At 42.8% G+C, this 17,457-nt stretch overlaps 1 protein-coding gene across 1 annotated transcript in view; it reads left to right on the plus strand.

The window, feature by feature from the left end:
• The window catches only part of KCNV2 (potassium voltage-gated channel modifier subfamily V member 2), a 51,549-nt gene extending 41,202 nt beyond the window's left edge, over positions 1-10,347 (plus strand). Inside the window, exon 2 of the mRNA XM_082471001.1 lies at positions 5,181-10,347. Within this exon, the coding sequence (XP_082327127.1) occupies positions 5,181-5,462 (282 nt within the window). The 3' untranslated portion in view covers positions 5,463-10,347. The remainder of the gene's footprint in view (positions 1-5,180) is intronic.
• Positions 10,348-17,457: the final 7,110 nt, after the last annotated feature.

The raw sequence follows: 17,457 nt of genomic DNA on the forward strand, positions 1-17,457 counted from the left end.
AACGGAGGTTATTTGTGAGCACGAATGTAATAGGAAACATATGTAAAAACACTAGCCTGTATGCTATCCTCAGTAAATAGAAGCTACCATATCTGACTAGTTGATAGCCTTTATCACATGGAAGCAATAACCTTTGCTTCCAGTTTCATTTTTGGGAAAATAAAACAGAAGTGATTCCTTCTCTCCTGGGGAAAAGAGAGAGGCTGTAAGATGAACAAAAGGGTCAGCCGTTCTATCTTGGGAGAGTTTCTGAGTGTCCAAATAAACAGGCCCATGCCTGGAGCAGCTCCAGCCGTGTTGGGACTCTCCGAGTTGCCTGGGTGTGGGAAATGCTCGGCATAGCTCAACAAGAACAATTAGCTCTATGATGAGGCTGTAAGCTTTGGCCTCTGTTGTGGCTATGTTTTTAAGGAGAAAAGGACAATTGGACTGTTCAATAGACCATTTCCTTCTGAGCTTTCCAGAGCAAGTTAAAGCTGTAGAAACTACATAGGAAACTATGTCATGAACTCATTCCTTCAAAATTCATGAAAACTATCTCTAGCTGAAGCATCAGATAGTTGTAGCCCAGAGACCTTGTTTCTATCTTTGTTTTCCTCAAGTATGTTATCATTTCCTTGCAAATAGGTGGCACTTAGAAGATCACTGAGATTTATTTTATTTTATTTTTATTGATTGCTTGCTTGCTTTGAGAAGACCCCTTTGGAAGGTGAATCAGGATAACAGAAAACAAAATGTGGGAAATTTTAAACAGAAGGAAATCGATACAGGGAGATAGATACATAGGCTGGAAGAGCAAAAAGGAGAAAGTGAGATAACCCGAAGATTGGTAACTGTAGGAAATAGTGTTGGCCCCAGAACTGGGGAGACAAATGGGAGAAGGCAGAGTTACTGGAGCCTAGGAGTACAGAGAAGGAACCACTGTGTAGCTGTTGCCAGACCCCTAAGATGGCATCCCGAGGCTGGTGCTGGGTGTGCTGAAAGATGCCTGAGCCATAGCTATCCGCTGTTGTTGAAGGATGATGACAGAACCCAGAAGCAGGAAGAGAGACTCTTACTTCCTCATTCCATCTTCTAGTCTCCCACCCGTGTCTCTCATTGGCAGAACCTAACCAGAAGACAGCAGGCAAGGAAATCTGGGAAATGTAGTTTGCATCCTCCCAGCCGCTGAATTACAAAAAAGAGCACAGAAGGGTATCGGGCTTTAGGGCTGAGAGATAATGAGTAAATGTCTGGCACAGAAGGCATTAAAGTTCTCCTAGCTTCTTCAGAAATAGCACAGGAGCCATAAAGGGGGGCAAAGGCTCTTAGGCACTTTTATAACTTTTGATCTGGCGGACTCCTGATTTTGGGGTGGTCCCCTTCTGTCTCCCTAAACCCCTCCTGTTGGCCAATATAACTTGAGCGGGACGTGATAGAATTGTAGAGGGCAGGGAGAAGTAGCAAGTAAGCTGAGGATGTGGAGGGCATTGTCACTATTGTGTACCTTTCTAGGAATAGATCCCAAACTTGCCTTAGCTTCTGCACACCTCCCCCTTATTGTACAATTTATGTACATGTCAGAACTTTCATATACGGATGAGGCCGGTTGTTCTTTTCAAGGTGATTACCCATGACCTCATTCTAACAGTGTTTCCACTGATCAAAACATTTTTTGAATTCCACTGAGGAATTATCTTCAGCGCCTGTGACATGTCCATTTATTAATACTTCTTTGTAAGTGGGGCTAAATCTTTACTTTTTTGAAGGTGGATTCAATATTTTTAAATAGTCAAGACCCTTGAGTTGAAGACCGGCACCTAGAGTTAACCCTCAAGGGGAATAAGAACACTTGTTTCAAGGTCATGCCACTGAATCCTCTGAGCAGATTATAATCCCAAAGAGGAATTCCTGAAATATTTGTAGCAACAGCAGCACGGGTAAGCTAAATAGAGCCTTTGAAGCTAAATCCTTTAAAGGACAACATGCGTTGAAGTATGTAATAATTTGAACCAGAAAATGTTAGTCTTTACCACCTCGAATTCTTTGGGAAAACTAAGAAGAGGTGTTAATTCTTTTGAAAAATCAGTTTTATTCCCTGAGATCATAATTCCTAGATGCAGGGACTACTGGGTGCTAAAATGTAATCTGTGCGTAGATCATTATGAAGGAAACAAACATTCCTTGCTGAAGGAGAAATTCAAGTACACTTATTCTAAAGTTTCAGAGAAAAACCGGATGCTTGTTCTCCTGGTAACGTTTAGTGGGTCAGGATTTGCTGATTAGTGGGTGAGCTGCTAGGGAAAGGTTACATTCTGGCTTTGGGGATCCAATGGCTAGGGAAAATATGTAAATTTTCAACGGAATGGTAAGTTTCCAGTTTACAGAGTGGCTGAGCCAGTCAGTTTTTTCAGGATATTAAGATGGATTGCAGAAATTGCAGTCACATGTCCAAACCCCACTCCTGCTAATGTGAGAACTCACTCTGGGAGGTCACTTTGGTCCTTCTGGGACCTTCCATTTTTCATGCTCATTCAGGGAGAAATGGTTTGGCCTGTGGAACGTGGAGAAAAAGTTTCCAAAAGCCAAGGAATCCAGAGTTCCTCTGGAGCCAAGAAGCAAGAAGCAGATCACCGGGTGAGTCAAACAGAACAGTGCATAAATTAGCTATGCATTTTGAACAAATTCTTCAGAACCAGTCTTATAGAGTCTCGTATCAGAAGAGATCTTTTCTCTAAAAATAGAGATCCAAGACATACAAAAATATTTAGACCATATTATGCACATCAAATATTTAATCTTCCTTCAGCCAATTCTCTTTGCTTTTGACTTTTTGCTCAAAGTTCAGCCAAAAAAAAAGAAAAAAGAAATTGGGGTTGGGAGAGAAGCAAAGCCAGTGTGGGGACTGAGCAGAAGTTTAAATTAGGTACTTTGTCTCAATTACTTTCCTTCCTCTGTATCCTCCTATCTCCAACCCTCCCCCCAATCCTGGACCCTTGAGGGGCTGGTTTACACCAAAGCCTCTGCTTTGGCCTTTCATGGATGCTTCCTGTTCTGAAACTACCCCTTCCTGTCACCCGCTCTTATATCCAGACTCCCTTTAGGCCTCCTCCAGGGAAAGTCGACTGACTAAACATCCACACAGAGGTGTGAGTGACAGGGTTAGTGTCAAATGAAAGCTGTTCACACACCTGGACAGAGATCTGACTCGGGTTCTTTTACTTTCAGCGTGGCCAATTACAAGAAATACACACACACACACACACACACACACGCAGAGCAAGCTTTTTTTTTTTTTTTTTTGTACGATTAGCTCACGATCTTATTTTATCACTGCCTCTCATGGCCCTTTGGTCGAGAAGGTGGGAAAAGCAGATTCTCTACTGGAGACAGAGTGTACCCCCCCCAGTCTCCCTCACACAGCATTCGCAGGAGCCAGGGAGGAGCTTCTTTCCACAGCCCGCTGGTCTAACAAGCACAAAAACTAACATTATCCCTTACACACCCTGTGTGGTTCCTTCAGTTCCTGTAACAATCCTATGAGGTGCGCACTATTATTCTCTCCACGTTTCAAAAGCAGAAACTGAGGCAGAGAGAATTTAGGCGACTTGCCCAAATCCCACGGCTGGGAAGTGGATTCAGGCCCATGTGGCCCTAGTGCCACACCTGCTTCCTTAACCTAGTCGACACCCTCCTGCCTCTCGTAGATGCTGCCTTGTGTTTCTCCACTGTGAGAAGGGCAGCCCAGCCCTCAGCAGTTCTCTCCCCAGAGACGGTGTAGTGAGAGGTAGTGTGTCACCCATCCCAAGAGGAGTTGCAACTTTCCCCTTTTTATGGGCTGGATGGAGCTTTGGTTCTTATCAGCTCCCCCAGATTTGCCCAGCTGGTCCACGTCTCCATTTCATTCTAACTAATCAATCATACTTACTCTAAGTTCAAAGTAATCCTTACATCATCGCAACAAAAATGTTTACATTTCTAAGTTAAAGGCTGTCCCTGTACAAATCAACAGGGTGACTGTACATTTTATAAAAGCATATGCTGGAAGACTGTGCGATGACACAAATCGATGAAGCCAGTGCTGCCCCCTGGAGTTGTGCGATGCACAGTTTTTTCAACTGTAATCAACAGCCCTGCCTAAAAGGCTTCTAGTAATTTTGCCAAGAGTCTGGGGACCAAAGGGAGTCTTAGTACATGAGGCATAAAAAACAGGTCCCGAGAGATTTTTCTGGGTTTTCTCCGGCTACATTGACTGATAACTAGTCCCGTGGGTATCTGCATTTTAAAACAGAAGCTTGTTAACCTAAATAAATCTCTAATTAGTGGGATTTAAAGCAGTGTGACAAGTGTGATGGGAAGACTTTCATGCAGGGTGAACATATTTTTGGTCGGTGATGTCTTACAAAAGTCCCTTCGCAAAATAATGAGTGTGTCTCTCCAGACATTTGCAATTAAAGCACCTTCATGTAAAATATCTCATTTGACTGCATAACAACTCTGAGAACTATTACAATTGTCTCTATTTTAAGGATGAGAGAAGGACCACAGAGGAGGTTGCTTAATGCTTTTTGCGTGCCTGACACTGTGTGAAGTGCTTTATAATCATTTTCTTATTTAGTCTTCACAAGAATCCCGAGAGTTAGTTATTATCCTCCTGTTTTAGATGCAGGAACCAAGGCTTAGAGACTCTGAATGTTTTGCCCAAGGTCACTCAGCTGGGAAGGGTCAGAGTCAGGACTTGAACCCAGGTCTGACTGGTTCTAAGCCCAAGCTCTTTCCCTTACGTGTATCATGTAGGCAAATCCAGGGACTCCGTCCTAAATTTGGCCCCAGCTGAAGGGAGGCAAAGACCTACATTTATTGAGCCTATTCTATGCCAGGAACTTCACACACGTTATTCTTCTGTGCCCTTCACAACAACCCTTTAAAGTAGATATAACTCCCCTGTATTGTATGTAAGAAAATTGATAAGTGATAGGGTTTAGACTCAAGCCTTTCAGCTCCAAAGCTTATGTTCTTTCCACGCCTCAGGTCTTGCAGGCAACCTTTCCAGTACCTCCTAAAGCTGACTCCGTGAGGAGCTATTATACGACCCACGTGCACCTTCAGCGGGACGGAAGACACCTCCCTGCCTGGTCCTCTCCCTTTCTTCTCCTCACTCCCGATGCTGACAATTCCATTCTACTTTCCTCCCCTCACAGGTGAGCATCTCCACCGTGGGCTATGGAGACATGTACCCAGAGACTCACCTGGGCCGGCTTTTTGCCTTCCTCTGCATTGCTTTCGGGATCATCCTCAACGGGATGCCCATTTCCATCCTCTACAACAAATTCTCCGATTACTACAGCAAGCTCAAGGCTTACGAGTACACCGCCATACGAAGGGAAAGGGGGAATGTGGAGTTCATGCAGAGAGCCAGAAAGAAGATAGCTGAGTGCTTGGCGGGAGGCAACCCACAGCCCAACCCAAGGCAAAATAATTAATATTTGTTAGGATGTGCGGCTGGTCGATGCCATGAATTTCAAGGCTTCCTTCCTCCTTCCTTTTTTTTTATTATCAGGATTAACAGTGAAAGGACACGTGAAGCAGACGTACACAAAAGGCATTCAGTTCACAAAAATCTACCTCTAGAAATGTTCATTTTGGCCCAAACTCAGACCGCCTCATGTTACTCTGTAACTAACAGTGTTGTGTAAGATACTGACCTTCCCAATGACATTGATATTGAAACCTCCTTGAGGGGAGCAACAGCTTAGATTTCTCTTGTAGCTTCTCATGGCTTTTCGATAAATACTTTCGGACTTGAGTTGACTTGAGAAGAATTCCCCTGATTGAAAGAAAAAAGCATTCTTAATTGTCTAGAGAGAGGGAGTGTTGCAGCAGGTACTATATGAGCTTTGGAGTTAGACCAACCTCAGTCAGAAGCTCAGATCTACCAGCTGTTCAATTTGGGGCAAGTTACTTTTAACTGTCTGAGCCTCAGTTTCTTCAACTTTAAATTATACTTTAAAAGGCTTCCTAGTAATATGAGCATGGAGATTGGAGATACTACTTGTAAATGCTCAATAAATGGTAGCTGCTAAAATTGTCTGAGTAGGTATTGTGTAGTAGATTCTTGACTGGTGGTTCTCATTCAAGGGAGATTTCGTCCACCCCTCCCCCACTTGCCCCAGGACATTTGGCAATGCCTAGAGATGGTTTTGATTGTCACCACTGTGACAGAGGATGAGAGGGGCTACTGGGACTAGTAGGCAGAGACCTAGGTTACTACTAAGCATGCTCAGGACAGCCCTATCACAAAGAATTATCTGATCCAGAATGTCAGTAGTGACAAAGTTGAGAAACCCTGGTCTAGCTATAATGTGGGTGTCCCCAGACCTGACTGTGACGCATGCCCGAGGGTGTTAGCCCCCCTCCCTAGACAGGAGCCCCTACATGTCCTCACCTCTCAGAGCCTCCTTTTTCTCTGCTTTCCATGAAAAAACAAAAGCAAACCAAAAACAAAAAAACAAAAATCACTGCCTTTTGGACAACTGTTCTGGGCTAAGCACTGAACGAAAGGAATTAAATGGACATGGCCCTCTGCTCTGGGCACCATCTGTGGGTCAGAAAACCAATTCCTACAGGTTCTTTCTCTCCCTGCCCCCGTCTCCTCTTAATTCCTTCCTTCTTCCATAAGACTGTTGGAAAGTGAAATCCTGGGATTTAAAGGCACTTTTGAACTGAACAAACAGAGGTTGCCCCCGTAACTAGGGGCTTGCCATGCCAACTATCAAATTTGTCTCAGGGCATGATCGTATCTCCAAGTGAATTGTAAAAATAAGAGTAATCATTTTGTGCGTTCTTACACTGACAGGCACTATGGGCTGCACTTTAGAATATATAACTCCATTTACTCCTTCATCTATCCCTAAATAATTTATCATATTCCTTTTTTATTTAGGAAGAAATAGGCTCAGAGAGGTTCAGTAATTAGGCCAAGTTCACACCACCAGTAAATGGTAGGACCAAGCTTTGAGCCCAGGTCTGTATGATCCCTAAAGCTCTTGCTCGAAATCTAAACTTTTGGTTCTCAGACTGCATCAGGGTTTGTGAAACACAGAGTGCCAGGCCCCACCCCCAGACTGGCTGATCAGGAGGTCCAGGCCCCACCCCCAGACTGGCTGATCAGGAGGTCCAGGTGGGGCCCAAGGATGTGCCTTTCTACTAAGTACCAGGTGATGCTGCTGCTGTGGTCCATGGACCACATTCTGAGAACTATAGTCTAAATCACTTCACTCTGCCCCTCCCACAGGGAGCTCTGAATATGAAAGTAGGGGGCACCTGGTGAGAACTAGGTCTAGATCTCCTGATCTCCTAAGTCCTAAGCATCCTTAACATCGTTATAAATGACCTGGTACATAAAGGATGGACAGAAGCCCTACTGTTGGAAGGCAGCTAGATAAAATAGGATGCCCAGGTAAACCTGAATTTCAGATAAATCACAAATAATTTTTAGAAGTATGTTCCAAATATTGCATGGTATATACTTCTACTAAAAAGTTATCTCTTGTTTATCTGCAATTCAAATTTAAATGGGTGTCCAGTAGCCTCATTTGCTAAATCCAGCAACACTATACCATTGTTTTTCAGAGACAAAGGTTACTCACATGGATGGAAATCACCCCCAGGTCCTCAACCCCACCCAAACATCAGGCCCCTCAGCCAAGGGGGACTTCTCTCCCCTCTTGCCAAATAAGAGAGGGAGGAATTTCAAATCGGGCTCCTTGACAGAAACAATCCTGAAAACAGAGTTACAGCAGGCAGGAGATCTGGAGTGCAGCTTTCAGAACCACCTGACCTTCTCAATGCAACAGCCACCCCTTCCCTGGGAGGGGTCTGTTGATGAAATGCATCCTCTGGGGCTGTTGAGGACACAGGGAATAGGAAGGACCAGTGTCCATCACCCCTCCCTCTGCTCAAGACCCAGAGAAAATGACCCTGACCTCCTGAGCAAAACAGACTCCCTGAGAGACAGGGGTGGGAAACAGTGGAGGGAAGGGTGGAGGAGGCCTTGGTGAGGAAGATGAACTTTTCCAGCTCCCTGGGAGGGGATCTGGTCAATCGCAGTGGCCGCCTCCTCCCAGTCTTACTGGCCCCATCTGCTCAGACAGCTGTGCTCTGCCTCCCGAGAGAGACTGACAGAAAGGCGTTAAAACAAACAGAAGTAGCATTTCATGAGCCCAACTGTGCACCAGGCACAGAACCAACGTTATTTCACTTCATCCTTCAACAGCAAGAAGCAGGTTTCAAGGTGGTCACTTAAAGAGGCTTAGCCACACTGGCCTTGACAAGGTCTTTGGAACTGGGTTCGAAATCTGGCTCTGCCATCTACTATGAGGTTGAACCATATAACATTGCTATTTGCTTAAAAAAAAAAAACAGATGAATGTTGGCAGTTTCATACGGTAAAACTGAATAGTTGTGTGGTCACTTAATTTCTCTGAGTCTCAGTTTCTGCGTTGTTAAAATGGAGATAGCAATAGTGTCTTCCTGGGGGTTGCGGTAGTAATTAAATGACATAATGTATTTAAAACCCTTAGCACACTATGTGGCACATATTAAGAACTAAATAAATGTGGCTGCAATTATCATCATCGTTACTATTTTGCTGGATGTATAGAAAAATTGTACAAGCCCAGAGAGGGTCACTTGTCATCGGGGAGAGGATTCTGTGGATGAAGACAGTTTCTGAATCCTTTTGCCAGCCCCCTAGCCATCCAGGGCTGTGCACAAGACTCCAGACCAGTCTCTCCAATAAAACTGTCTGTGATGATGGAAACATTATGCACTAATACAGTAGCCACCAGCCATGTGTGGCTACTGAGCACTTGAAATGTGGCTAGTGTGACTCAGGACATACATTTTTTATTTTATTTCGTTTAGTATAGTTAACCTGTATTATTAGATTAGTGTCAGGTGTGCAACATAGTAATTCGATATTTTTATAGATATACTCCATACAAAGTTATTATAAAATGTTCATCATATTCCCTGTGCTGTACATTACATCCTTGTAATTTATTTATATCATACTTCGTAGTTTGTACCTTTTAATCCCCTTCACCTATTTTGCCCCTCCTCTCACCCCTCTCCCCATTGATAACCACTAGTTTGTTCTCTGTATCTGTGAGTCTGCTTCTATTTTATTATATTTGTTCATTTGTTTTATTTTTTAGATTCCACAAGTAAGTGGAAACATACAGTATTTTTCTTTCTCTGTTTGACTTATTTCACTAAGCATAATACCCTTCAGGTCCATGCATGTTCACAAGTGACAAAATTTCATTCTTTTTTTATGGCTGAGTAATATTCCGCCATCTATATACACATACATATATAATATATGTGTATGTATGTGTGTGTCTTTTCTCTATAAAAGTCTTTTCTCTAGCTCCTGTTGGTGGAAGGCTCCTTAACATTTCTGGTTTGGCCCTGCTCAGTTCAAATCTATTTTTACTCAAATAACCCTTATACTTTTAGCATGCTTCAGTATACCTTTTAACAGAATCTTTATCAAAATCTCTTTAAACACTTTGAGTCTGTTGTCTATTTTCCATCTGGATCCTGACTAATACACCTTGTCTATCTTAAGAAAAATATATTGCTCCTATTCCCCAAATCACCACTGAAAAGACGAAGCGTGTTTATCTGAGGATTCATATCTCCCCGACATATTACCCCAGACTGAGAAACAGAGCCCTTGGATTTAAAGACAGGAGGCATATCCAGCTCACAGATGTTTGTAGGACAGTGATGATGGGCTCCCTTAACTGCCAATGACTCATCCTTCCTGTCAAAGGCCTCCAGCTCTGCTCTCCTTAGGAGCAATTTTCAATGACTCAGCCTGTTGAATTCCCTTCCCCAAACCCATCCCACACATACAAATGGAGTTTCATGACTACATGATGGAACAGTGTGCATAAAATAAGTTGGAATATATGCGGCTAGGAACAGATGTTTTGGTGCCCTCTGAAGACATCAAGAAACCATCCTGGCCAATCTACTACCTTCACTCACACAAGTTTTATTAACCTTGTTTTGTAAGTAATATAACTGAAACCCAGAGAACTTAAGAAACATGCCCAGAGATGGCAAACATCTGTTTCTCACGCCGCCACCCTCCTTCCTATGCCCACAGCAGACACTGTTAATCAATCACTTTACTCTTTCCCATCAAAAAACCTTCTCACTGCAGCTCTCCGGTAGCCAACACAAATCTGTCAGAGTTGACACTCAAGACCTGTTTGCCATCCTCACGTGCTCAGACTTTAAAAATTAGAAAGTGGAGCTAGAAATCAGTCTCAGTAGTCTCCTAGTGCACTATTCTTTTTTTTTTTTTTTTTTTTTAAATTTTATTTATTTATTTATTTATGGCTGTGTTGGGTCTTCGTTTCTGTGCGAGGGCTCTCTCCAGTTGCGGCAAGTGGGGGCCACTCTTCATCACGGTGCGCAGGCCTCTCACCATCGCGGCCTCTCTTGTTGCGGAGCACAGGCTCCAGAAGCGCAGGCTCAGTAATTGTGGCTCACGGGCCCAGCCGCTCCGCGGCATGTGGGATCCTCCCAGACCAGGGCTCGAACCCGTGTCCCCTGCATTGGCAGGCAGATTCTCAACCACTGCGCCACCAGGGAAGCCCGCACTATTCTTTTTTAAGGATTTCCCTATAATCCAGAAAACCTGTGCAGACTATGTTCATTCTATCCTTAATACCTATGATGCCATTGTAAGGAAAACTCCCTGAGCCTCAGTTCCCACATTATAATAACGAGATTAGTAAGACCTCTTTGGGAGGATTAGCTGATATATGAATGCAAAGTCCCTGGCACAGTCTATCATATGCTAGGTACTCAACTCATGGTAGCTCTTATTATCCGTTCCTCATGAACAATGTCATTTACGTCCACCATCCAGAGCATGCCCTTCTATGGTGGTCATTAGGGTCCATGTCATTGAGCTGTTAAATATTTTCATTCTTCTGTAATATATGCATCGTAGCTTGCATTTCTCCACCACATTCAAGTTATGTGTGGCCAAGTGTCTGGCTTTGGCCAAACAAATGTGAGCAAAAGAGACACGTATTACTTCTGGACAGAAGCATTTGACTGCTGCCTCTGTATTCCAGTCTTCCCTTTTTCTGTCTCGGTGATTATGGAAATAGATTGCAAGATGGAGTATCCATCAGCCCACAGCTCTGAGTGACAATGATAAGCAGAACCTTAGGCTGACCCCACTTGACATGTAGTATAAGTGAGAAATACACCTTTGTTGGGTAAAGCCATTGAGATTTTGCAGTTGTTTCTTTCTGCAGCCATAACCTAATCTGCCTAGATAAATACCGCTTTCTATACCAAGGTTCCAGGGAAGCTGAAACTTCTCCACCTCACAAGAGAGAAGTGACTTGAAATATTCACGTCTTAAAGGTTCACATCCCCCAAAGTCATTTTGTTACTCTCTTACACAGTGCTGGATAGTAATGCTATTTAAATGTATTGGACTTCTCTGGTGCAGTGGTTAAGAATCCACCTGCTAATTCAGGGGTCACGGGTTTGAACCCTGGTCCAGGAAGATCCCACATGCCGCGGAGCAACTAAGCCTGTGCGCCACAACTACTGAGCATGTGCGCTAGGGCCCATGAGCCACAACTACTGAAGCCTGTGTGCCACAACTACTGAAGCCCGTGCACCTACAGCCCGTGCTCCCCAACAAGAGAAGCCACCAAAATGAGAAGCACACACACCACAACGAAGAGGAGCCCCCCTCTCCGCAACTAGAGAAACCTGGCGCAGCAACGAAGACCCAACGCAGCCATAAATTAATTAATTAATTAATTTAAAATATATATATAATGTATTAAATGCCCAATATGTGCCAAACATTGTTCTGGGCACTTCAAGTGAACAAATGTGCACACATAGCACAATTCTGGCATAGAGTAAATGTCCAAGTTCATGTTCATCTTCATCACTGTCCTCATCACCATGATCACGTATCATCTCCAGTCCTTCCAACGACCCAATGAGGTAGGGACGGCTATGATCTCCACTTGACAGAAGAGGAAACTAAAGCACAGAGCAGTTAAGTAACACGACGAAGGTTTCAGAGGTAGAAAATGACACAGCAAAGATATGAACTCAAGTATGCCGGAAACAAGTCCTTGTTCTTTCCATGCTGCTACATACACTTCCTGATGAAGACCACAAGTTCTGTGCCATGCACTTTCCTGGTCACTCCACTTCCCACTGGTGGGGCGGGTGTCCCACCATCAGATATACACACCTGGTGCCACCATTTGAAACTGTTGGAGGCTAATTCATGGAAGAAGGAGAGAAACCAGCCTCCCTTAGATCAACTCATCCATGGAAATGAAAACTTGGCATTCAAGAACAGGATTATGTTTTTCTACCAGCTTCAAGATTCACTGTTAAGAGGGGTTTCCCCCTCCCCCCTCTTTCAACTTTCTTCAACATCCCTAGGTTGTCATTTATTTCTATTTCATACGTAGCACAGGGCCAGGGGCCAGTGGTAAGTTTGCCTTGCCCTGTCCATCTCCCTAGAGCTGCAGAGGCCAAACAGGGAGGGAGGGAGAGAACCCAAGCGCGGACAGACCCACCAACTACCCTCCACTCACCACGTCTTCCTCCAGGCCATTTATTTCATTAAAGTGCAGGATGCTCAAGGGAACCTCCAGAAGGAGGACAATTTCATTTTTCCCACACCTTGGAAATTAAACTTCTTTCCAAAAAAATAATTTGCTTTGTTCTTTGAGAAAGCTAAAGAGAGGAGAAAAGGGGTCAAGGAGTAAGAGGTAAGAAAATGAGAGGCAGAGAGGAAGGGAGGGAAGAAAAATAAAAAGTTAAATAGAATAGGGGAAGAGAGGGAGATTAAGATAGTCAGGAAGGGAGGAGAAAGAAGAGTGAAAACACTACTGTGTATAAAATATATAACTAATGAGAACCTACTGTATAGCACAGGGAACTCTACTCAGTACTCTGTGGGGACCTAAAAGGGAAGGAAATCCAAAAAAGAGGGGATGTATGTATATGTATAACTGATTTATTTTGCTGTACAGCAAAAACTAACACAACATTGTAAAGCAACTGTACTCCAATAAAAATAATAAGAATAAAATAAAAATAATAAACTGTATTAAAATTTTTTAATTAAAAAAAAGAAGAGTGAGCACAGAATAAAGTAGCAGTGGGACTGGTTCTGTGCTTTCATGAGATCAGCAATCCATTTGAACTTTCATCTTTTCTTAAAATTTTAGTTGGTACCATATTGCCAATCGCCCACATCTGGGTGTTTTACAGTGTTCCCTTTCCTATACTCCTACCCACATCCTGAGAAAAGCTACTAACTCACTAGTCCCACAGTCCAATTCATAACCAGAGTTCATTTTGAAAGGACACAGAGTAGTGGGAGGAGGAACTTTGTAGTCCATCTGGACTAGGTTCAGAATGCAGCCCTAGCACATTTTTTTCATTCAACAAATATTTATGGACAACCATATATGTGCCGAGCACTGTTCTAGGCACTGGTTTACAGTGAACAAAATTCCACCCTCATAAATCTTCCACCTCATAAAGCTTTCACCCTCATAAAACTTCCACCTCAGAGAAATAAATAAAAATGAAAATATATGGTATCTTAGTGATAAGTACAATGGAGAAAAATAAACCATAAGAGGATAAGGAGTAGCAATATTGGGGGGAGGGGCACTTTTAAATAAAATGATCAGGGGAAGCCTCAGTGTGAGGGATGCTACTGAAACAAAGCTTTAAAATGAGGTGAGGGTTTAACCCTGTAGGTGTCTAGTGAAGAGCAGCCCCCAAGTGCAAATGCCCTGGGGCAAGAGTATACTTAGTGAGGGCATGAGAAGCAAGGAAAATGTGGAAGGTTCCATGCAGTGTAGGTCCTGGTGGGAAAGAAGGATTTTTGAAGTTCAGACACTAGAGTGAACTGGAAAATAGAAAGTGATGAACAAAAAGTGGGACAGTTGAAACTGACTTTAGGGAAAGGCTGCAGTTCCCTTAATGACACGTTCTGGAATAAGACCAGGGGAGTGAGTGTCTCAAATAGGATAGAAGATACAACCATTAAAGAAGATGATATGAAGGACCCGAGAGACAGAGCATTGGAAGTTTCATCTATGGAGATACTAGAGTCACCAAGAATTGGAGAGGAGAGGTTTTGGAGAGGGAGCCAGCTCCGCCTCTTCAAGGGACTAGAAGGAGGGCCTGGAGATCAGTAGATGATTGTGCTAAGAAGGAAAAGGGGGTCTGATGACTTGCAATTCAAATTTTCTTTGGAGCAGTTAGGGGGGAGGAAGGCAGAATGATCTGGAAGCAGCAAGAAGGAGCACGGAGGACAGGCCCAGTCGGTAAGGGCTGTTGGATAGAAAATCACCACCACTTGAGAGGAGTGCAGGAGAACAGGATCCTCAGGGGAGAGTCAGGTAGCAGTGAGGTTCATTGTCATCTCACTAGTATTTACTGTGCAGATGGACCAAGGATGCTAAACGCCCTGCAAAGCATAGAATAGTCCCACAAGATGAAGATTTGTCTCATCCAATGGTGCCCCCATTGCAAAACACATAATACAGTTCGGGAGAGAGAGCATTCAATATTCAAAGGAAAGGCTAAGAGTACAGGGGGAATTGTTGATGACTGACACAAGTTCCAGGGACCAGAGTGGAAGTACTGTAGAATTCGGAAAGGAGAAGAGATGGGGTCAGAAAAGAGGGTGTCAGAGTACCGCCTCTTTGTCCTGGAAGCTTGCTTGTGGCTTGTTTCTCCAGACCATCAGACTTAGGTCTTGGACTAGAACTACACCACTGGCTTTCCTGGGCCTCCAGCTTGCAGAAGTACTTCTCAGCCTCGAAAATTGACCGTGTGGCTGACAGGGTCTTCATGCTCTGGCCAGGTGTCCAGCCTGTGCCTCTGAGGTGGGAGATCCGAGTTCAGGACATTGGTCCACCAGAGACCTCCTGGCTCCATGTAATACCAAACAGCGAAAACTCTCCCAGAGATCTCCATCTCAATGCTAAGACCCATCTCCGCTCAATGACCAGCAAGCTACAGTGCTGGACACCCTCTGCCAAACAACTAGCAAGACAGGAACACAACCCCACCCATTAGCAGAGAGGCTGCCTAAAATCATAATAAGGTCACAGACACCCCAAAACACACCACCAGATGCGGTCCTGCCCACCAGAAAGACAAGATCCAGCCTCATCCACCAGAACACAGGCAGCAGTCCCCTCCACCAGGAAGCCTACACAACCCACTGAACCAACCTTAGTCACTGGGGGCAGACACCAAAAACAACGGGAACTATGAACCTGCAGCCTGCAAAAAGGAGACCCAAACACAGTAAGTTATGAAAAATGAGAAGAGAGAGAAATATGCAGCAGATGAAGGAACAAGGTTAAAACCTAGCACACCAAACAAATGAAGAGGAAATAGACAGTCTACCTGAAAAAGAATTCAGAGTAATGATAGTAAAGGTGATTCAAAATCTTGGAAATAAAATGGAGAAAATACAAGAAATGTTTAACAAGGACCTAGAAGAACTAAAGAGGAAACAAACACTGATGAACAACACAATAAATGAAATTTAAAATTCTCCAGAAGGAATCAATAGTAGAATAAGTGACGTAGAAGAATGGATAAATGACCTGGAAGATAAAATAGTGGAAATAACTACCACAGAGCAGAATAAAGAAAAAAGAATGAAAAGAATTGAGGACAGTCTCGGAGACCTCTGGGACAACACTGAAGGCACCAACATTCGAACTATAGGGGTCCCAGAAGAAGAAGAGAAAAAGACAGGGACTGAGAAAATGTTTGAAGAGATTATGGTTGAAAACTTCCCTAATATGGGAAAGGAAATAGTCAATCAAGTCCAGGAAGCGCAGAGTCCCATACAGGATAAATCCAAGAAGAAACACACCAAGACACATATTAATCAAACTATCAAAAATTAAATAAAAAGAAAAAATATTAAAAGCAGCAAGGGAAAAGCAACAAATAACCTTATAGGGATTCCCTTGTTTGTTAACAGCTGATCTTTCAGCAGAAACTCTGCAAGCTAGAAGGGAGTGGCAGGACATATTTAAAGTGATGAAAGGGAAAGACCTACAACCAAGATTACTCTACCCAGCAAGGACCTCATTCAGATTCGACAGAGAAATTAAAACCTTTATAGACAAGCAAAAGCTAAGAGAATTCAGCACCACCAAACCAACTTTACAACAAATGCTAAAGGAACTCTTCTAGGCAGGAAACACAAGAGAAGAAGAACACCTACAATAACAAAACCAAAACAATTAACAAAATGGTAATAAGAACATACATAACGATAACTACCTTAAATATAAATGGATTAAATGCTCCAACCAAAAGACTGGCTGAATGGAAACAAAAACAAGACCCGTATATATGCTGTCTACAAGAGACCCACTTCAGACCTAGGGACACATGCAAACTGAAAGTGAGGGGATGGAAAAAGATATTCCATGCAAATGGAAATCAAAAGAAAGCTGGAGTAGTAATTCTCATATTAGACAAAATAGACTTTAAAATAAACACTATTACAAGAGACAAAGAAGGACAGTACAGAATGATCAAGGGATCAATCCAAGAAGAAGATATAACAATTGTAAATATTTATGCACCCAAACAAAGGAGCACCTTAATACATAAGGCAAATGCTAACAGCCATAAAAGGGGAAATTGACAGTAACACGACTTTAACACCCCACTTTCACCAATGGACATCATCCAAAATGAAAATAAATAAGGAAACACAAGCTTTAAATGATACATTAAACAAGATGGACTTAATTGATAGTTATAGGACATTCCATCCACAAACAACAGAATACACTTTCTTCTCAAGTGCTCATGAAACATTCTCCAGGATAGATCATATCTTGGGTCACAAATCAAGCCCTGGTAAATTTAAGAAAATTGAAATTGTATCAAGTATCTTTTCTGACCACAACACTATGAGACTAGATATCAATTACAGGAAAAAATCTGTAAAAAATACAAATACATGGAGGCTAAACCATACACTACTAAATAATCAAGGGATCACTGAAGAAATCAAAGAGGAAATCAAAAAATACCTAGAAACAAATGACAATGAAAACATGACAACCCGAAACCTATGGAATGCGGCAAAAGCAGTTCTAAGAGGGAGGTTTATAGCAATACAATCCTACCTCAAGAAACAAGAAACATCTCAAATAAACAACCTAACCTTACACCTAAAGCAATTAGAGAAAGAAGAATAAAAAACCCCCAAAGTTAGCAGATGGAAAGAAATCATAAAGATCAGATCAGAAATAAATGAAAAAGAAATGAAGGAAACGATAGCAAAGGTCAATAAAACTAAAAGCTTGTTCTTCGAGAAGATAAACAAAATTGATAAAC

Source organism: Balaenoptera physalus (genome assembly GCF_965194825.1).
Source record: "Balaenoptera physalus genome assembly, chromosome: 7".
Classification (NCBI taxonomy): domain Eukaryota; kingdom Metazoa; phylum Chordata; class Mammalia; order Artiodactyla; family Balaenopteridae; genus Balaenoptera; species Balaenoptera physalus.